Source organism: Gymnoscopelus microlampas (assembly GCF_963454915.1).
Source record: "Gymnoscopelus microlampas genome assembly, chromosome: 12".
In the NCBI taxonomy this organism is placed as follows: domain Eukaryota; kingdom Metazoa; phylum Chordata; class Actinopteri; order Myctophiformes; family Myctophidae; genus Gymnoscopelus; species Gymnoscopelus microlampas.
The window spans coordinates 55,093,127-55,115,843 of record NC_139949.1 but is presented as its reverse complement, the minus strand read 5'-3'; the positions used below and the strand labels follow the sequence as shown (position 1 = coordinate 55,115,843).

General features: G+C 41.4%; 1 protein-coding gene across 3 annotated transcripts in view; it reads right to left on the bottom strand.

Moving 5' to 3' along the window:
* The window catches only part of wwc1 (WW and C2 domain containing 1), a 65,620-nt gene that overhangs the window by 10,464 nt on the left and 32,439 nt on the right, over window positions 1–22,717 (bottom strand). For all 3 annotated transcript variants that reach the window (XM_084073998.1, XM_084074000.1, XM_084073999.1), the window contains 11 exons: window positions 22,269–22,358; window positions 17,344–17,969; window positions 14,934–15,098; window positions 9,101–9,218; window positions 8,130–8,306; window positions 7,358–7,565; window positions 6,615–6,740; window positions 5,677–5,741; window positions 5,230–5,422; window positions 2,336–2,491; window positions 1,436–1,528 (listed from right to left, as the gene is read on the bottom strand). In XM_084073998.1, coding sequence (XP_083930124.1) covers window positions 1,436–1,528; window positions 2,336–2,491; window positions 5,230–5,422; window positions 5,677–5,741; window positions 6,615–6,740; window positions 7,358–7,565; window positions 8,130–8,306; window positions 9,101–9,218; window positions 14,934–15,098; window positions 17,344–17,969; window positions 22,269–22,358 — 2,017 coding nt within the window. The remainder of the gene's footprint in view (window positions 1–1,435; window positions 1,529–2,335; window positions 2,492–5,229; window positions 5,423–5,676; window positions 5,742–6,614; window positions 6,741–7,357; window positions 7,566–8,129; window positions 8,307–9,100; window positions 9,219–14,933; window positions 15,099–17,343; window positions 17,970–22,268; window positions 22,359–22,717) is intronic.

Below are 22,717 nucleotides of genomic sequence, written 5' to 3'. Positions count from 1 at the left end.
TAATTTCAAGGACCCCCAGTTTGACATGCATTAGGCTACGGACCCCCATTTAATGGCATTTATATCTCTGGGACCCCAATTTATATTGTAAAATCAATGTTAATGTAACTCTGAGAGTGTACAAATGGAACCAAATGGACCCGTTAGGTTCCATTTGTACACTCTCAGAGTTACAGACCCATAAGGGTCCATTTGGTTCCTGTCCATCATTTAGTTGGGGACCCCCTGGAACCCCCTCAAGTACCCCTGGGGGTCCCCGGACCCCACTTTGAGAACCAATGAGCTACTCAGTATATGCTCAGAATACGGAACGTTGTTTGATATAAAGTTCAACTCTAAAAAGAGTGTGGTTATGATCTCTAGAACTAAGGACGATCAGAAGCTCACCTTTCCCTCTTTCTCATTGGCAGGTGAAGTATTAGAGGTTGTGAAAAAGTTGAAATACCTGCTGGGTCACATAATCAGGGATGATCTCTGTGATGACGATGATGTGCCCTAACCCTGTAAACTATATGTGCCCTAACCCTGTAAACTATGTGGGCAAGCCAACATGCTGGCACGAAGATTTCACGTGTGTACAGACAATGTTAAAATATCACTTTTTAAAACATATTGCACTCCTCTATATACAGCCCACTTGTGGTGCCGTTATAGCAGGGCAAAAATTAAAAAAACTTCAGGTGGCATTTAATGATGCTTTTATAATATTCCTGAAACTTCCAAGATGGACTAGTCTAGTGTAAGTGAAATGTTTGTGACCAGTAATGTACCCACCGTTCATGCTGTATTGAGGAATTTCATGTTTAAATGTATGTGTAGACTGTTGGAGTCAAAGAATATATTAATTATGGCCTTAACAGGGATCACATGGAGTGATACAAGGTATTCCTCATGTTTCTGGAAACACTGGAGTCAATGCTTATGTTTTTAATGAATGAAAACAGTCTGGTACTCAGGCTATTTATGTGTTGTTGTCTGTTTTGTAGCTCTGTTTTGTATATGGACCCATGGTGTCTGAAATAAAGTTTATATGTATATATACTAGACATACTAACAGCTGTAGAACATAGTATACTAGACATACTAACAGCTATAAAAGCAAGGCAAAGGTTTTTCCTTGGTCTCTAGGGAGTGTAAGTGCAAAGTTTTACACAGATGGGGGCAGGTCAAAACGGAATCGGCCTGTTATAACGCCACCATGAGGCCAATTTAAAACATGTAGGGTGGCATTTCCTCCTCGGCCTAGTGAAGATGTGTGCAAAACGTCACAGTAATCACACGCTGTGTTCATGATTTGAGGCATTTTGTTCAAAACGGACTCACTCATGCAACCTTTGGAAGGTAATCTTAGCCAATCAGGATGGAATATGAAAAATCTGACAGATCTGACAGACAGACAGACAGACAGACAGACAGACAGACAGACAGACAGTACCTTCTTCAGTCTCACACTGCGTCTCTCTGAAGCGTTTCTGACGAACGACGACTTCTTCGACAGAGTGGAGCTGTCACTGTCACTGCGATTTATCTGTCAATAAAAATAAAATAATGTCACTTTGATGTGTGTGTGTGTGTGTGTGTGTGTGTGTGTGTGTGTGTGTGTGTGTGTGTGTGTGTGTGTGTGTGTGTGTGTGTGTGTGTGTGTGTGTGTGTGTCCTGGGCATGACGTTAAACTGCCCCGTTGTAACTACCATCGTCAATGTAGTAGGTGCAGTGTGGATGCATTTGCAACTTCTGTGAACTATGTAGCTTGCACACAAGAAGGCACTTCTCACCGGTGGAATCTACCAACAGCCGACGCTACCTGACGGCCCCTCCCGTGAACAGCTACCGGAAAGAGAGGCAATAGAGCCTGCGATATGTCCGTCCGCTGTCGGAATAGCAATGGGTGGACTTCCAGGCCCATGAGAACAACTACAGAGAGCGCTTTAGCACCAAGCAGCAGTGCAAGACTAAGAACTTTGTTTATGTGATCCAGCCTAGGACACACATACCCACGGATTGGTTGTTGGAGGGTTTCAACAACTTGGCATGCCCAAAGACGAGGCAGAAAGGCTGGTTAAAGTATTGTCTCTGCTGACAGATATGGCGGAGCCGCCACTACTTGTTCCCATGGAGTGCTGAGTGACATGCGTGTTGTATCATGAGGACATAGCCATGAGTTTGTGAATGTACCTTTACTGCACCTAAAATATGTGTGTCCCTGTATGCTTTCCCTGTGTGTGGACATAAATAAATGGTTAAACTGTGTGTGTGTGTGTGTGTGTGTGTGTGTGTGTGTGTGTGTGTGTGTGTGTGTGTGTGTGTGTGTGTGTGTGTGTGTGTGTGTACACACCCTGCAGATGTAGTGGCTCTGGGGTCCAGGAGAGAAGGTCTTGGAGCGGATGATGGTGGATCCTCTGATGAAAGGCTTTGGGTTCTGATGCCTCTTCTCTTTGGGCCGGACCACCGAGCCCCCCCCACCCCCACCCATACTGGTCTCCTTGTTCACCTGCACACACACACACACACACACACACACACACACACACACACACACACACACACACACACACACACACACACACACACACACACACACACACACACACACACACACACACACACACACACACACACACACACACACACACACACACACAGGGGGGGAGGGGGTATATGTATATATATATTTAATTGTCGCTGAGAGGAAAACATTATTTGGCTTCATTGGAGACTCTGTTGGTTTGGGTGAAGTTTACATAGAGTTCACTAGGGGGCAGAGTTGTCCCACTTTCTGTGCCATCAGTCAATTCATAAAGTCCAGTTGTGGGAATCTCTGAGAGTTTAAAGAACAAAGATGGCGGCAGACAGTTCAACACAAACAAGATGAATACTATTCATTCAATGTATATGTATGTATGTATATATGTATATGTATATATATATATATGTATATATGTATATATGTATAGAACAAAGATGGCGGCAGACAGTTCAAAACAAACAAGACTTTTAAAGCCCCTGTAAGGAGTGATGTTAGAAAAGTGAATGTTTCATGGAGTTGTGTTCATAGTATGCTTATGCACTACTGACATAATAATAATAATAATATTAGTATTAATATAAAATAATAAATAATAAAAAAGACATGTTCATAGTATGCTTATGCACTACTGACATAATAATAATAATAATAATAATAATAATATTAGTATTAATATAAAATAATAAATAATAAAAAAGACATGTTCATAGTATGCTTGTATGCACTACTGACACAGAGCTGCCAAGTCTCACCCTTTGAGAGTGAGAGTCACGCAATTGACCCTCTTCACATATATTGTTCGATGGCAATGACTGATACAAATGAAAGAAGACCCTAAGACAGCTAAACCCTAAGACAGCTAAACCCTAAGACAGCTAAACCCTAAGACAGCTGAACCCTAAGACAGCTAAACCCTCAGACATTTTAAGAATGCGTCCCTGATGAGTCTCACTCCTAGATTTTCCTGAAAGTTGGCAGCCCTGACTGACATAATAATACTAATTATATAATAATAAATAAATAATACAACATTAATCATAGTATAGCTGTATGCATTACTGACACAATAATAATACTCATAATATAATAATAAATACTAATAAAATATGTAATAAAATAACCACTAACATAATAACAATACTAATAATAAAATAATGAATAATAAATACAATATTAAAATGACTACTGACATAATAACAATACTAATAATAAAATAATACATAATAATACTACTAATAATAATAATAACTAGAAAAAGTGCTCCTCGGAGCACAAGTCTCCGCCAGCAGACTTGTGTTGGGAATGTTGGGAATGTTCTAATTCTTATGTTCTAATCTTTTCCTTGTGGTGTCAGCTGCTCGTCTTCGTTCTTTCTCATTTTCAGATGCGAGTGTTCTTCGTCTTTGTTTCTTAGCTTTGTCCTTCTCCTGTTGGCGTTGTGCCTTTGGTTCTTCATCGGTTTGCAGATAATGATTAGCTTCTTCAGTTTGCATAATAAGAGTTAGTTGCACTGTGTCATCAACTGTGATCTCAGTTTGTACTGGAATGTCCTGTTCTTGATTAATCCTGTCTAAGCTATTTATATTACATATTGTGATGACACCAGTGTGTCTACATGTTGTAATGCTCCGCCATTTCTCAGCCATTTCGTGATTATTCCTGTCTTACCTCACTTTGAAAGAGGCTAAGACTCTTTCAAAGTGACACATGCATTTATAGGCCGCTATACGTCACTAGCCAATCAGATCACACTATTTCACCGTATTGTCACGTGTCACGTGAGGCTTGACCAATGTTAGCTTGGCCGAGGGGGGGACGGGGACGGAAAGTGAAAACAATGTCTCCTGGCGGAGACAACAATACTAATAATAATAATAACTAGAAAAAGTGCTCCTCGGAGCACAAGTCTCCGCCAGCAGACTTGTGTTGGGAATGTTGGGAATGTTCTAATTCTTATGTTCTAATTCTTACAAGTGTCCTATCCGTCTGTATAACTGTCCTATCCGTCCTGTCTGTATAAGTGTCCTATCCGTCCTGTCTGTATAAGTGTCCTATCCGTCCTGTCTGTATAAGTGTCCTATCCGTCCTGTCTGTATAAGTGTCCTATCCGTCCTGTCTGTATAAGTGTCCTATCCGTCCTGTCTGTATAAGTGTCCTATCCGTCCTGTCTATGTAAGTGTCCTATCCGTCCTGTCTGTGTAAGTGTCCTATCCGTCCTGTCTGTGTAAGTGTCCTATCCGTCCTGTCTGTGTAAGTGTCCTATCCGTCCTGTCTGTGTAAGTGTCCTATCCGTCCTGTCTGTGTAAGTGTCCTATCCGTCCTGTCTGTGTAAGTGTCCTATCCGTCCTGTCTGTATAAGTGTCCTATCCGTCCTGTCTGTATAAGTGTCCTATCCGTCCTGTCTGTATAAGTGTCCTATCCGTCCTGTCTGTATAAGTGTCCTATCCAATTGTTACAGTATCCGCCATTTCTCAGCCATTTCGTGATTATTCCTGTCTTACCTCACTTTGAAAGAGACTGAAAATCTTTCAAAGTGACACATGTATTTATAGGCCGCTATACGTCACTAGCCAATCAGATCACACTATTTCACCGTATTGTCACGTGTCACGTGAGGCTTGACCAATGTTAGTCCCAGTTTCAGAAAGTGAAAACAAACTCTCCTGGCGGAGACAATAATATAATAATAATAAGACACTGACCCTCTCTGTCATCATGGCCACCATAGGAGGAGGGGCTTTAATCACTTCCTGTTTCTCCCCCTCCTCTGCCTCCCATTGGCTGCTGTCGGGGTAGAACTCCTCCTCTTCATCCAGAGGCTCCTCCCCTTCCTGTACACGACACACCTCTCCTTCCTCCTCATCAAACATGTCCGCCTCATGGGGCTCCCTGTGCCTGAGAGACAGACAGACAGACAGACAGACAGACAGACAGACAGACAGGCAGGCAGGCAGGCAGGCAGGCAGACAGACAGACAGACAGACAGACAGACAGACAGACAGACAGACAGACAGAGAGAAAAAAAAAAAATTTTGGTGATCATTTTGTGCTTCTTAATTAAATGAATTTGTATGAATTAATATTAATGCATTTTAATTAATTAAGGCTTATTTGTATAAAAGGGGAGAGGAGAGGAAGTTAAAACAAACCATTCATTTTCCTCATTCGCTCCCTCTAGACTTCCTGCTTGTCTCTCATTGATGGAAACACAAGTCTGGAACACACACACACACACACACACACACACACACACACACACACACACACACACACACACACACACACACACACACACACACACACACACACACACACACACACACACACACACACACACACACACACACACAGATCTTAAACAGACATCATTCTTAAAAAAATGCACTTCTCTACATAATCTATTCTTATATTTTTAAACATATGAATAATAATGATAATAATAATAATGGATTTTATAGCATGGTGAAAGTATGTTTTACCCCCGTAGCCTGGCGTAGACAGACTATATCACTGTGTGTGTGTGTGTGTATATATATATACAGACTATATCACTTTCATATTCCATCCTAATTGGCGAATGCCGAACATTGCTGGCCCTCAATAACCTACCTGACCTGGTGGAGACCTGTGCTCCGAGGAACCCTTTTTCTAGTTTATAAAATAATGCACTTTACATTTGATTAATCTCAAAGTGCTACAATAGGCAGTTACATAAAAAGACACACGATTAAAAACATCTGAGAAACTGAAACAAAACAATTAAAACATGGGGGCATAAAGCCTAGAGGTAAAACCAGTGTAGCTAAAAAAATATTTGTTAAAAAGGTAGGTCTTTAATCGTCTCTTAAAGCAGACACCCTAGTATGCTCTGACACCCTAGGGTGTCAGGGCACCCTAACCATAAGGCACCAGTCCAGTGCATCTGTTTTAAGTCTAGAGGAGGTTAAGCTGAAGTGATGTTGATGAATCTCAAATATTATCAAGGTATTCTGCGGCACTCTTGGACTTATATCAGGGCACCCTAGGGTGTCAGGGCACCCTAGCACCCTAGGGCATGACACCCAGTGTGAGAAACCCTCCTTCCTACCTCGTCTGTGTGGCCGTCCGTCTGTCTGTGTCTGTCTGGCATGGGGGCGTGGCTTAGCAGGTTGTACCACTTAGAACATCTGTCTTCTGAGCAAGAAACGTCTGCTAGACTGATCTGTGCTCCTGCCTGGAGAGGAGAGGAAAGTATATATGTTGACAGTGTTATAACTCACAGTATATGTGTTGACAGTGTAAAACGCTGTGTAAAACGCTGTGTAAAAACCATAGACTGTATAAATGAGATGGACAAAGCCACTCCGCTGCTTTCTACAGACCAAAAATGAAGCCGATTGTTCCACGACTGTAGGTCCGCCATCTTTCAATATCGCGTCAGAATGAGACCAGACCATTATTGGTTGGGTAGCTTGTCAATCAAGAGCGGGGGGCGGGGAATGAATGCTATTGGTTGTGTAGCTTCTCAATCAAATCATCCTGCCCCTCCTAGAGAATAGCCTACTTTATCGTCAATTTTAAAATAAATAGGACCATAATTTAGCAAAACGCATATCCTGAAGGTTGAAAGGAGACTTTAAACTAGCGACTGGAAGCATATAGAATTTATGACAATTTTTATTACAGTAAGAAAATATAGTCTAAAGTTTGTCAAAAAAAACCATTCACTTGCGTTAAAATAAATTCTTTCTGACACCGTAGGTCGCCGCAGGGCAAAACAGCGCCTCACTCTGGCCATTTTGTCGGCCTCATGGTAAATATCTAGGACTTGCCCCTTTGGTAAAAACTCACCAGACAGTCTTCTCTGCCGGGGGCGGGGCCGCTCTGTCGACACACGTCCACCCTCAGGGTCTTCTGCCGCAGTGCATTGTGGGACATCTGCACGGCGAACACCTCGTTCACCTCCAAGGCATCCCCTCGGGGGGCGAGCGAGCCGCGGCTTCGGAACAGGCAGCGGGTCGAGTCCGCTGAGCAAGGCAGCACGGCCACACGCACATACCTGGGGGGGGGGGACACAAGGTCAAAGGTCACATTCCTGGGGTCAACACAGGTCCAGATTTATACTTAATCAGTTATTTTTCATCGATTAACTATTAACCCATTGAGACCTGGAACTGTATCATTTTTAGATTTGAGCTAAAAAGCATTATTTTACACTATGGCTATTCAAAAATATCAGATCTACAAGCTCATAGCGCGGCACCGAGTGCCGCGCTACGAGCTTGTAGATCTGCTATTTTTGAAAATTTGTGAAAATGTGTGCAAATCTTTGAATATATATATTTTTAAAGCGAACATTTTTACTCAAATCGTTGCTTCTGGGGGGGTCCCTGGAACAACATATTTTGATGGGGGTCCGCGGCCAAATACATATAATTTTGGGGGTCCTCGACATGAAAAAGATTGAGCACCACTGATATAGAAATATAGAAAACTGTTGGGATTTAGGAGACATGTAGAATCGGCTTCAGGTCTCAATGGGTTAACTACTTAGTTATGCGCGTATATAAGAAGCAGATCTACAAGCTCACACACACACACACACACACACAGTAAGCCTTACATTGTGTGGTCCTCCGGCAGACAGAGGGCGCTACAGTTGTGTAGTTGTGTGATTTGGACGCTGAAGCGCTGCTCTTTGCTCTGGTAGCGCAGGCCCAGGTGCACTCTGGGAGAACGGTCCATCATGCTCTGCCTGTCGTCATAGCAACCCTGTAACGCATCTGCAGCGAGGCCAGGACTGCACACACACACACACACGCACACGCGCGCGCACACACACACACACACACACACACACACACACACACACACACACACACACACACACACACACACACACACACACACACACACACACACACACACACTATCATTACTAACATTTTTAACCCACGATTTTGCAATCCCATTTTTTTAACCCAGTGCCAATTGTCTAAGTAATCCTGGGCGCTACACTCCCTCTGCCAGCCTAGGGAGAGCCCAGAGCCGAGCTCATGCATTCAATGCATGAGAGCTAACAAGCCTTCTTATCAACAGCAGGGTTTATGGGAATTTTATATAAAATACATTTAAATCTAAATAAATGTAAGCCTAGAGCCCAAAAAGTAGCAGATCTATTATTTCAAGAGGTATATAGATATATAGATATATAATACATCACTATGTACTATAAGGTCCTTATGCAGCTGTGTTGTTTACATCACTGTGTACTATAAGGTCCTTATGCAGCTGTGTTGTTTACATCACTGTGTACTATAAGGTCCTTATGCAGCTGTGTTGTTTACATCACTGTGTACTATAAGGTCCTTATGCAGCTGTGTTGTTTACATCACTGTGTACTATAAGGTCCTTATGCAGCTGTGTTGTTTACATCACTGTGTACTATAAGGTGAGGTGGTTAACCCTTTAAAAAGGTAAATTGATTCATTGATAATATTTGAAATAAAATATAATGCTATATAGAAATAAATAAATTAATTAATTAATTAAAAAGTAAAGGAGAGAATAATCGCTAAGAGAAGCCCCGCCCACCTGCGTTCCGACGGCTCGTACACGCCGCTGTCGCCGGCCACTGATTCGTCGGACACGGCCGAAGTCACGCCCATCTTCTTAGGCCCCGCCCCTGTCCCCTGCAGCTGGGGGGAGGAGTCTGGAAAGAGGAGAAGCACATTCTTTCACAATATAATAAAGATGATGTTAAATGTGTTAATCTGTACGTTTTATCCAGGTAACTGTATCAAATAAAATATTATATCTTTCAGAGAGTGTTTCTCCATGGTGCTGTTTGCTTATTGGTAATTAATGTATCCTTAGCAGGAGTAATGGCATTCATTACATTCAGCACTTTAGAATTGAACCAAGAGGATCATCAACATGATTTGGAGCTTTGATGGCTTACATAACAAGTGTTGTATAAAGTTGTATAAAGTGGTATTCTCATTAATCTGTCTCTTTTTAATAGTTTCAGATCCAATCTTAATTTTTGGTGTAATGAAGAGGTCAAAGAATATGCCAGAATAATCTGATAAATAGAGCAACATTTAACACAGTGACATTGGAGATATTAAATCTAGTGTGTGTCCTCTGTCATTCACATGTTGGGACAAACCAAACATGTGAAGTATGGCATATACTTTGGGCAGATTTCCTCTTTTGTCAACAAAAGAGATCTCTGGAGCCTTCATTAAGACCCTTTTTGACTATGCTGCACCTCCTGGTACTCCTCATCTCAATGTCACTAAAGACTGAGCTTCAGACCTCCCAAAACAAACTGATTCGACTACTTCTCTGCCTGGGGTCCACGACCCACCTTTTCCCCACACATCAGCCTAGGCTGGCTCAGGGGAGAAGATAATAATCAATGTGACTTTGCTCTCAATGCCCTCAATACCCTCATATCTGACTAAATACCTCCAAAAAGTTAACCACACCCCCAGCCACAATACTAGAGGGAGCGTAAACAACCATCTGGTACCGATAGTTATACTATTCTTGTACTAAATGTATATTAAAATGAAATCATCCTTAACCTTCAAGTTAAATTCATAATTTCCGTGGCATTAAAAATCATTGTTTTATTTGATGGCCTTCCTGCCCTGGCATTTGGCCTTTGTGCCCTCAAAAACACCAAAGGGTAAGTGGCCTTGACCCTAAAATGACAAAATTGTGAACCAAATGGACCCTTACACAATGAACTAGACAACGATTGACACAATGCCTGGGGGAAGCAGGAGAACAAGTGAGTTTTCAAACGTGATTTAAACACAGGCAGGGTTTGAGACGCTTTAACATGGGGGGGAAGCTCCTTCCACAGTGTGGCGCTATGGAGGAAAATGATCTATCTCCTCGGGTTTTCAGCTTTGTTGCTGGGACCTTAAGGAGTGACTGGTCTAGCCTGACTATATCACTGAGTCTGGTGCTTCCATGAGGACGTTTTTCTTCCCCAGAGGCGGGATCAAAACAATGGCCCTCGACGCAATTGGTTAGACCTACAACCAACTACACTCTCCCATATTCAAATTCTGGGCCCTGATTGGTTACCCACGTCTTCTGGAGCAGGAAATGGATTCTCTATGGAGCGGTGCCAGACCCAAATCGCAGAGTGACATTTTTTTTTGCACTCGCAGATTGGTCTGATCCCAGGCTATGACTGCTCAGTAGACCTCTGACCTCTGACCTCTGACCTCTGGTCAGGCCATGACTGCTCAGTAGACCTCAAGACCCTTGTAGCGTCTTTGTGAGGTAGAAGTTCAGATATGTATAATGGTGCCAACCCATTTAAAGACTTGGTTCTCAAAGTGGGGTCCGAGGACCCCCAGGGGTACTTGAGGGGGTTCCAGGGGGTCCCCAGCTAAATGATGGACAGGGACCAAATGGACCCTTATGGGTCTGTAACTCTGAGAGTGCACAAACCTTTGAGGGTCCATTTGGTTCCATTTGTACACTGTCAAAGGTTAAAGGAACACTGAGGGTGTAAACGACGGTGTAAACAGTGAAAAGTGAAAACAGTGAGTGGCCACACCTTGCATAAGGCTGCTGTGTAGTAACAGAGCTGACATAATACCAGCTCTCCTCATTAACACACACACACACACACACACACACACACACACACACACACACACACACACACACACACACACACACACACACTAGCAGGAGGTGTAATTGGAGCCTCCTCCTCTCAGGTATGTATGTATGAGCTTAAATTCCTGAAGAGCTTTTGCTGTTCTTTAGACACGCATTCACAGACACATGCTCCGCCGTGCACTCATGCACACGCACATGCACACACGCACGCACGCGCACGTACGCACACGCACACACGCACGCTCACGCTCACGCACACGCACACACACTTCCTGTCTCTCTCTCTACTGTGCCATCTTTAAAAAAGAAACACCATTACATTACAGTCATTTAGCAGACGCTTTAATCTAAAGAGACTTACAATAAGTGTATTCAACACATAGGTAGGGAAGAACACTGCTAATCACCAGAAGTCTTTAAGTGCATTCTCTTATAAAACAAGCAACTAAGAGTCAGTGCCATCTATTGAGAGTTACGCCAACTCCGTTCACTTCTTCGGGCCAGGTCTTCTACATACACATACATTGGCGAATAGTGACAAATCCCTAAACCGGACGTTCATGGAATGCATTGAAGTCGACGGCTCCTTGTCACTATTTCCAGCTACATGAACCACGTGACCGACGCTGTTTCTGACACCTCATTGGCGCAACTCTCTAATAGAAGGCTCTGCTAAGAGTATACCTGCTAGCGCTAAGGTAAAAGTGCAATATATTATCTACCTATACTATACCTACACTATACTATAACCTAATAGTGCCAAACCTCAAATAAAATATTTATGTCCAACATTTGTCAACAGATATAAAAAAATAAAGAAAAAATATGTCAAACGATCTTTGTATGCATATTATATTATTTTATTTATTTACAGTTTTCAGACGCATTTAGAGCAGAATTATTAGTTCCCTCGCTTTTTACCTCGGCAAAGGTGAGAGAGTGATTGTTCAGTAAAAAGGGCTTTTATAAAATCCATTTGTTCAGTAAAAAGGGCTTTTATAAAATACATTTGTTCAGTAGAAAGGGCTTTTATAAAATACATTTGTTCAGTAAAAAGGGCTTTTATAAAATCCATTTGTTCAGTAAAAAGGGCTTTTATAAAATACATTTGTTCAGTAGAAAGGGCTTTTATAAAATACATTTGTTCAGTAAAAAGGGCTTTTATAAAATCAATTTGTTCAGTAAAAAGGGCTTTTATAAAATACATTTGTTCAGTAAAAAGGGCTTTTATAAAATCCATTTGTTCAGTAAAAAGGGCTTTTATAAAATCCATTTGTTCAGTAAAAAGGGCTTTTATAAAATACATTTGTTCAGTAAAAAGGGCTTTTATAAAATACATTTGTTCAGTAGAAAGGGCTTTTATAAAATACATTTGTTCAGTAAAAAGGGCTTTTATAAAATACATTTGTTCAGTAGAAAGGGCTTTTATAAAATCCATTTGTTCAGTAAAAAGGGCTTTTATAAAATCCATTTGTTCAGTAAAAAGGGCTTTTATAAAATCCATTTGTTCAGTAAAAAGGGCTTTTATAAAATCCATTTGTTCAGTAAAAAGGGCTTTTATAAAATCCATTTGTTCAGTAAAAAGGGCTTTTATAAAATACATTTGTTCAGTAAAAAGGGCTTTTATAAAATCCATTTGTTCAGTAGAAAGGGCTTTTATAAAATCCATTTGTTCAGTAAAAAGGGCTTTTATAAAATCCATTTGTTCAGTAGAAAGGGCTTTTATAAAATACATTTGTTCAGTAAAAAGGGCTTTTATAAAATACATTTGTTCAGTAAAAAGGGCTTTTATAAAATACATTTGTTCAGTAAAAAGGGCTTTTATAAAATACATTTGTTCAGTAAAAAGGGCTTTTATAAAATACATTTGTTCAGTAGAAAGGGCTTTTATAAAATACATTTGTTCAGTAAAAAGGGCTTTTATAAAATCCATTTGTTCAGTAAAAAGGGCTTTTATAAAATCCATTTGTTCAGTAAAAAGGGCTTTCATAAAATCCATTTTTCAGTAAAAAGGGCTTTCATAAAATCCATTTGTTCAGTAAAAAGGGCTTTTATAAAATACATTTGTTCAGTAAAAAGGGCCTTTATAAAATCCATTTGTTCAGTAAAAAGGGCTTTTATAAAATCCATTTGTTCAGTAAAAAGGGCTTTTATAAAATCCATTTGTTCAGTAGAAAGGGCTTTTATAAAATCCATTTGTTCAGTAAAAAGGGCTTTTATAAAATCCATTTGTTCAGTAGAAAGGGCTTTTATAAAATCCATTTGTTCAGTAAAAAGGGCTTTTATAAAATCCATTTGTTCAGTAAAAAGGGCTTTTATAAAATACATTTGTTCAGTAGAAAGGGCTTTTATAAAATCCATTTGTTCAGTAAAAAGGGCTTTTATAAAATACATTTGTTCAGTAAAAAGGGCTTTTATAAAATACATTTGTTCAGTAAAAAGGGCTTTTATAAAATACATTTGTTCAGTAGAAAGGGCTTTTATAAAATCCATTTGTTCAGTAAAAAGGGCTTTTATAAAATCCATTTGTTCAGTAAAAAGGGCTTTTATAAAATCCATTTGTTCAGTAAAAAGGGCTTTTATAAAATACATTTGTTCAGTAGAAAGGGCTTTTATAAAATCCATTTGTTCAGTAAAAAGGGCTTTTATAAAATACATTTGTTCAGTAAAAAGGGATTTTATAAAATACATTTGTTCAGTAAAAAGGGCTTTTATAAAATCCATTTGCTCAGTAGAAAGGGCTTTTATAAAATCCATTTGTTCAGTAAAAAGGGCTTTTATAAAATCCATTTGTTCAGTAAAAAGGGCTTTTATAAAATCCATTTGTTCAGTAAAAAGGGCTTTTATAAAATACATTTGTTCAGTAAAAAGGGCTTTTATAAAATCCATTTGTTCAGTAAAAAGGGCTTTTATAAAATACATTTGTTCAGTAAAAAGGGCTTTTATAAAATACATTTGTTCAGTAAAAAGGGCTTTTATAAAATACATTTGTTCAGTAGAAAGGGCTTTTATAAAATCCATTTGTTCAGTAAAAAGGGCTTTTATAAAATCCATTTGTTCAGTAAAAAGGGCTTTTATAAAATACATTTGTTCAGTAGGGCCTTTGGTCGTGAGGTTAAACGTTGTAATCTAACTTCTAATTCTCATTACACGTGAGAGTTGGCTTTACTTTATTAACGTTCGCCTGCACTGATCTACAAGTCGTCATGCCCACCCCTATGAATAGTTACCAGCATGCCCATATATGGGCAAGTGGGCATATACTGGGCATGTGGATCTCCATACATGGGACTAAAAGGGACAAAGACTGACAGACACACAGATCTCCATATATGGACATATCTGTCACATAGACAGTGGCACGTAGGTGTCCAACTCTAGATGTGAGAACCTTTAGTAGATATACAAGACCAGATGTCTTCTAGTAGATATACAAGACCAGATGTCTTCTAGTAGATATATAATGTGTATTAGATGACCAGATCAAACCTGTACAGGAGGAGGTTTTGTGTGTAATACTACACACATTGTGTAGTATTTCCCAGACAGATAAAGACGTAACACCGTTTCCCAGACATATAAAGACGTAACACCGTTTCCCAGACAAATAAAGACGTAACACCGTTTCCCAGACATATAAAGACGTAACACCGCTTCCCAGACATATAAAGACGTAACACCGCTTCCCAGACATATAAAGACGTAACACCGTTTCCCAGACATATAAAGACGTAACACCGTTTCCCAGACATATAAAGACGTAACACCTTCTTACCTTTCAGCTGCCGTCCAGACACACCCGCCTCCTCATTGGCTCCATCTCCTCTGCTATGCGCCTCCTCATTGGCTCCTCCTCTCTCCTCGTCCTGGGAGGGCAGCATGGCTGCCAGTCTGCTGTGTAGCTCCGCCTCCAGACCAGGGTTTGTAAACTTCACTAAAACTAAGACAAAAAACAAAGAAACAAAACAAATAAAAAAGATACAACTAAACACTGGAGTTAGTGTTAGTGTTAGGGTTAACCCTAACACTTTAACCCTAACACTAACACTAACTCCAGTGTTAGTGTTAACTAGAGGTCTTCACGGGTCAAATATAAATACCCGAACCCAAATGGACCCGTGATTTTTTTACCCGGAACCGAATGGACCGGGCCTATGGTCCAATATGAAGGACCGATACCCGAGTGGACCCGCGAAAAAAATACCCGTAGCCGAATGGACCCGGGCCATTGTTGGAAATTGAGATCCGGACCCGAACAGCACCGAGAGCTGTCGGGAACCGACCCGTATAGAACCGTGACATACAAGAACCGAACCCGTACATAACCCGAGCCTCCGAAAAACCCGAACGCAAAATTGTTTGCCAACGTGATTATTGAGTGGGTAAAATATGTCCAAGGATTCGTCGGTGATGTCATCGCCGACGAATCCTTGCTAAAGTTGCTATCTTTAACACAACTTCGAACATGGCGTAGCGTCCGTCGCTACTTCCTTGTTGCATAGTGACATCACTGTCAAATCCTTGGTATCTTTGTCCTAGCTTTTCAACGTGTGTGTTGATCAGCGCCGTTAATATGCGCTGTAGTCTTTGCTCGTGGTAGTGAAACACTAAACAGGATTATTATCTCATGTCAACATGCAAGTACAACTATCAGAAGATGTAACTCAGGTAAAGTAATGTGCCACTAATGTTCTAAAGTTTTCCACCCCTGTCCAAATTGTTCCTAATACAGACAGAGCCTTTGGTCAAGAAAGACGATCATCAAGGCTAATACAGACATAAATATGTTTTAATCATCCTATCCTTGTTAATATATCGCCATTTAGGTCAATGATATAACATTATGTAGTGATATGATAATATAAATAGCAGCCAGTCATTGACTGCGTCACTGCCAGTCTGTCTTCTGAGCGACCGACCTCCCTCCCTCCACTCGGGTATTAATGGAACCGTGCATTTCACAGTCTGAGCCCCGAGAAACCTGCTCACCGGGTCAACTCGGGTATTAGTGGAACCGTCCATTTCACAGTCGGAGAACCGAGACCCGAGACGGACTGTACCGGCTCCGACCCGGACCAGGAGTCACATCTTGTGAATGGACCCGTGACCGAGCCGGGTACGGGTCGGAACCCGGGTATTTCGGGTTACATGCCTAACCCGACGAGCTCTAGTGTTAACCCTAACACTGGAGTTAGTGTTAGTGTTAAAGGACAACTTTGTTGTTTTACAACCAAGGTTTATGTTTTAGATTGTAATTAAAGTAAATAAAAGATCAGTGTTAAAACATTTTTTTTTTACTGCTTTCTATAGTTTTAGCAATCTTCATGATCTTTTTTACAGTGGGCGGGGGCATTCTGTCCGGTGGCAAAATAAAGTATTTTTTTACACAATAACACAGTGTTTTCTTTATTATTATTTAAAGTGGCTCTTCTAGCCCCCAATAACTGACATCCGGCCATCAAATACCGAAGGACCTTTTTTATTGTGTAAAAAAGGCATATTTAGCCATCGGACAGAATGCCCCCGCCCACTGTAAAAAACATCACGAAAATTGCTAAAACTATAGAAAGCAGTAAATGAAAACAAAAATAATACTAATCTTTTATTTACTTTAATTACAAGCTAAAATATAAACCTTGGTTGTAAAAAAACAAAGTTGTACCAAACGGGCCGTAGGACCGGGCACCACAAAGGGTTAATCCGGCCCTGAGTGTGAGTTAAGCAGATCATAAGACCTAAAGGTCTTTATGCTGGACTGATACATACATACAGACACACAAACACACAGTCAGACCCCCATTTGAAAAGATATGCCAGGGACCCCCCATAAGAGACTATTTTTACGGCTCTAGCAGTGATTCTCAACCATTTTAATGTCAAGGACCCCCAGTTTGACATCCATTAGGCTACGGACCCCCATTTAATGGCATTTATATCTCTGGGACCCCGATTTATATTGTAAAATCAATGTTAATGTAACTCTGAGAGTGTACAAATGGAACCAAAGGACCCGTTAGGGTCCATTTGGTTCCATTTGTACACCCTCAGAGTTACAGACCCATAAGGGTCCATTTGGTTCCTGTCCATCATTTAGCTGGGGACCCCCTGGAACCCCCTCAAGTGACCCTGGGGGTCCCCGGACCCCACTTTGAGAACCAATGCTGTAGATAAGCTCTGTTACTAACCTTGGTCCAGGCTGTGTTCCTGGTTGAAGGCCTCCTCCTCCTCCTCCTCCTCCTCCTCCTCCTCCTCATCCTCCTCCTCCTCCTCCTCTTCCTCTCCGGACGGGAAGCAGCAGGAGGAGGTGGAAGCCGCGGCGGACAGGAGGAGCGAGGGCGAGCAGGGAGGTGACAGGGAGGAGAGGGAGGAGCGGGGGGACAAGGAGCTCATGGAGAGCGGGGTGTCGGACAGCCTCAGGGCCTGGATCCTCGAGGGCTCCACGCCTCCTTCCGCGCCTCCTCCTGCGCCTCCTCCTGTAGTTTTGTCTGTCCTCAGCCCAGCCTCTCCTCCTGCGCCTCCCTCTCCCTCTCCTCCTGCCCCCCCCTCGTGCTCGTGGATGGTGGTGATGGCGTTGAGGGAGGAGGTGGTGACGGGGTTGAGGAAACCTCCCTGCGCCTCCTTGTCCTCCCTGAGGAGGCTCTCTAGGCGGGCCTGGAGGTCCGGGTCGGGGGGGTCGAGGAGGAGGAGCTCGGCATAGCTCAGCGAGGAGCAGGAGCCCAGAGAGGAGGAGGTGGTGGCCAGGGACCCCCGACTGGAGGTCAGGGACCCCCGACTGCTCCCCGAGGAGCAGGAGAGAGTACTGGCTGACAGGCTGAGAGGAGGAGAGTATTTATTACTTATACTTATAGGAGAGAGTAACCAATCCACTTTATTTATAAAGCACACTTTAAAACAACAGTGTTGAACTAAAGGGGAGGCATGCGTTAATCCGACAGACCTTTTCTCCGACTATGTGGCATCCGCGTGCGGTTAGGGTTAGGGTGCGGGTTTGGTTCGGGTTTACTGTTTAATGTCGGAGCACTGCGCTGTCGGAGGAATGCGCTGTCGGACTAACGTATTGCACCCGAACTAAAGTGCTGTAACACTCAGCAACAAAAAATACTAAAAATACAAGAAACTAAAACTACTGAGCAAAAACACAACACAATAACAGGACAACATTACACACAATGCTAGAGGAAACATCAACTCTCAGTCTGAATGGAGTACAAGTGAGTTTTTAAACTTAAACACAGGCAGGGTTTGAGACGCTCTAACATGGGGTGGAAGCTCGTTGTTCCACAGTGTGGCGCTATGAAGGAAAATGATCTATCTCTCCTGGTCTTGTTGTAGGACCTTAAGGAGTGACCGGTCAGTAGATCTCAAGACCCTTGTAGAGTTAACGCCAACATAAAGTGCATTACAGTAGTCGAGGGTTGAGATAAAAGCATGGATAAGACGTTCAAAATCAGAAATGATTACAGCAGACTTGACTTTGTCTAAGAGCCTCAGCTGATAAAATCTGGATTTAACAACAGAGTTAATCTGTTTGTCAAACTTAAAATCACTCTCCAGTTTGACACCAAGGTTAGTGACCACAGGTTTTATAAATGGCTGCAGGGGGTCCAGATCCAGTCTGAACACCATGACCTCTGTTTTACTTTCATTAAAGTGTAGGAGGTTTAGGGCCATCCATTCTTTTATGTCCTTCAGACAGTCCAGCAGGGTGACAGTGAGTCATCAGCAGGGTGACAGTGAGTCATCAGCAGGGTGACAGTGAGTCATCAGCAGGGTGACAGTGAGTCATCAGCAGGGTGACAGTGAGTCATCTGCATAGAAGTGTTAGGGAACGCCATGCTTTTAAATCAAACCCAGAGGGAGGAGGTACAGGGTGGGGAGGTACAGAAAAGGATGGGGCCGAGAATTGAGCCCTGCGGGACTCCACATGGGAGAGGGGCAGAGGACGATATGGAGTCACCTATAGGACTACATAGAACCCTCTGTTTGACACCTATAGGACTACAGAGAACCCTCTGTTTGACACCTATAGGACTACAGAGAACCATCTGTTTGACACCTATAGGACTACAGAGAACCCTCTGTTTGACACCTATAGGACTACAGAGAACCATGTGTTTGACACCTATAGGACTACAGAGAACCCTCTGTTTGACACCTATAGGACTACACAGAACCATCTGTTTGACACCTATAGGACTACATAGAACCATCTGTTTGACACCTATAGGACTACACAGAACCATCTGTTTGACACCTATAGGACTACAGAGAACCCTCTGTTTGACACCTATAGGACTACATAGAACCATGTGTTTGACACCTATAGGACTACACAGAACCCTCTGTTTGACACCTATAGGACTACAGAGAACCATCTGTTTGACACCTATAGGACTACATAGAACCATCTGTTTGACACCTATAGGACTACACAGAACCATCTGTTTGACACCTATAGGACTACATAGAACCCTCTGTTTGACACCTATAGGACTACATAGAACCATCTGTTTGACACCTATAGGACTACATAGAACCCTCTGTTTGACACCTATAGGACTACAGAGAACCCTCTGTTTGACACCTATAGGACTACAGAGAACCCTCTGTTTGACACCTATAGGACTACATAGAACCATGTGTTTGACACCTATAGGACTACAGAGAACCCTCTGTTTGACACCTATAGGACTACAGAGAACCATCTGTTTGACACCTATAGGACTACATAGAACCATGTGTTTGACACCTATAGGACTACATAGAACCATGTGTTTGACACCTATAGGACTACACAGAACCATCTGTTTGACACCTATAGGACTACATAGAACCATCTGTTTGACACCTATAGGACTACATAGAACCCTCTGTTTGACACCTATAGGACTACATAGAACCATCTGTTTGACACCTATAGGACTACATAGAACCATCTGTTTGACACCTATAGGACTACAGAGAACCATCTGTTTGACACCTATAGGACTACATAGAACCATGTGTTTGACACCTATAGGACTACAGAGAACCCTCTGTTTGACACCTATAGGACTACATAGAACCCTCTGTTTGACACCTATAGGACTACATAGAACCATCTGTTTGACACCTATAGGACTACATAGAACCATCTGTTTGACACCTATAGGACTACATAGAACCATCTGTTTGACACCTATAGGACTACAGAGAACCATCTGTTTGACACCTATAGGACTACATAGAACCATGTGTTTGACACCTATAGGACTACATAGAACCATGTGTTTGACACCTATAGGACTACATAGAACCCTCTGTTTGACACCTATAGGACTACACAGAACCATCTGTTTGACACCTATAGGACTACATAGAACCCTCTGTTTGACACCTATAGGACTACAGAGAACCATCTGTTTGACACCTATAGGACTACACAGAACCATCTGTTTGACACCTATAGGACTACAGAGAACCCTCTGTTTGACACCTATAGGACTACAGAGAACCATGTGTTTGACAGATAGAACCTGAACCATGTTAATGGGTTAACCCACACAGCATTAACCCACACAGCACTGTAAAGTTGAGAGGAGAATGCTGTGTTGTAAAGTTTGACCCTATTTGTAACGATACCTTTCAAAACCCTTGTGGGGTTCCTGTTGCTATGTGAAGTATATAAATATATATATATATATATATATATAATATATGTAAAGTATATAACAACATACATTTACTTTTTGTAATAAATATTTGATGTTTTTCAGAACACATTTTTTAGAAGGCGTTATTAGAATGAGCCTCAGGTCTAAATGGGCTAAAAGTGCATCTCTGTCTGTCTGTGAAACGCTTTAAAACCAGACTGAGGGAGACTATGTGAAATAAAACATGACTGAAGCTGTAAGGACAGTTTTCTCCATTCATATAGTCCTTATCCTATAGTCTATGGACTATTATGTCCTTATCCTATGGTCCATAGACTATAGGATAAGGACATAATAGTCCTTATCCTATAGTCCATAGACCATAGGATAAGGTCATAATAGTCCTTATCCTATAGTCCATAGACCATAGGATAAGGTCATAATAGTCCTTATCCTATAGTCCATAGACCATAGGATAAGGTCATAATAGTCCTTATCCTATAGTCCATAGACCATAGGATAAGGTCATAATAGTCCTTATCCTATAGTCCATAGACCATAGGATAAGGTCATAATAGTCCTTATCCTATAGTCCATAGACCATAGGATAAGGACATAATAGTCCATAGACCATAGGATAAGGTCATAATAGTCCTTATCCTATAGTCCATAGACCATAGGATAAGGTCATAATAGTCCTTATCCTATAGTCCATAGACCATAGGATAAGGTCATAATAGTCTTTATCCTATAGTCCATAGACCATAGGATAAGGACATATAGTCCTTATCCTATAGTCCATAGACCATAGGATAAGGACATAATAGTCCATAGACCATAGGATAAGGTCATAATAGTCCTTATCCTATAGTCCATAGACCATAGGATAAGGACATAATAGTCCATAGACCATAGGATAAGGTCATAATAGTCCTTATCCTATAGTCCATAGACTATAGGATAAGGACATAATAGTCCTTATCCTATAGTCCATAGACCATAGGATGAGGACATATTGTCCTTATGGTCCATAGACCATTAAATGACTGAAGCTCATAGACCATTAAATGACTGAAGCTCATAGACCATTAAATGACTGAAGCTCATAGACCATGACATGACTGAAGCTCATAGACCATTACATGACTGAAGCTCATAGACCATTACATGACTGAAGCTCATAGACCATTACATGACTGAAGCTCATGGACCATTACATGACTGAAGCTCAAGGACCATTAAATGACTGAAGCTCATAGACCATTAAATGACTGAAGCTCATGGACCATTAAATGACTGAAGCTCATGGACCATTAAATGACTGAAGCTGTAAGGAGCTGAAAGGGCCTGAAATTAGAGAAACTGTCTGACAGCCTGAGAGAAAGAGAGTATTTATTACTTATACTCATAGGTGTGTGTGTGTGTGTGTGTGTGTGTGTGTGTGTGTGTGTGTGTGTGGGGGGGGGGGGGGGGGGTACCTCTTCAGCTGGGTGTGTAGGGACGTGGCCAGTCTCACCATCTCCTCCAGCTCCCTGACCAGCTTGTTCCTCTTACAGTGATGACGCAACCTACAGACAGACAGACAGACAGACAGGCAGACAGACAGGCAGGCAGACAGGCAAGCAGGCAGACAGGCAGACAGACAGGCAGACATTATAATGTTATTATAATAATTATAATATTATTATCCATATGGTTTATGGATAATATTATTATAATGTTATTATAATAATTATAATATTATTATCCATATGGTTTATGGATAATATTATTATAATGTTATTATAATAATTATAATATTATTATCCATATGGTTTATGGATAATATTATTATCTTATGGATAATATTTATATCCATAAACCTGGTCGTCGTCGTCAGGATTCAAAACTTAAACTAAATCAATCCCACGCCAGACTTTTATTCCCT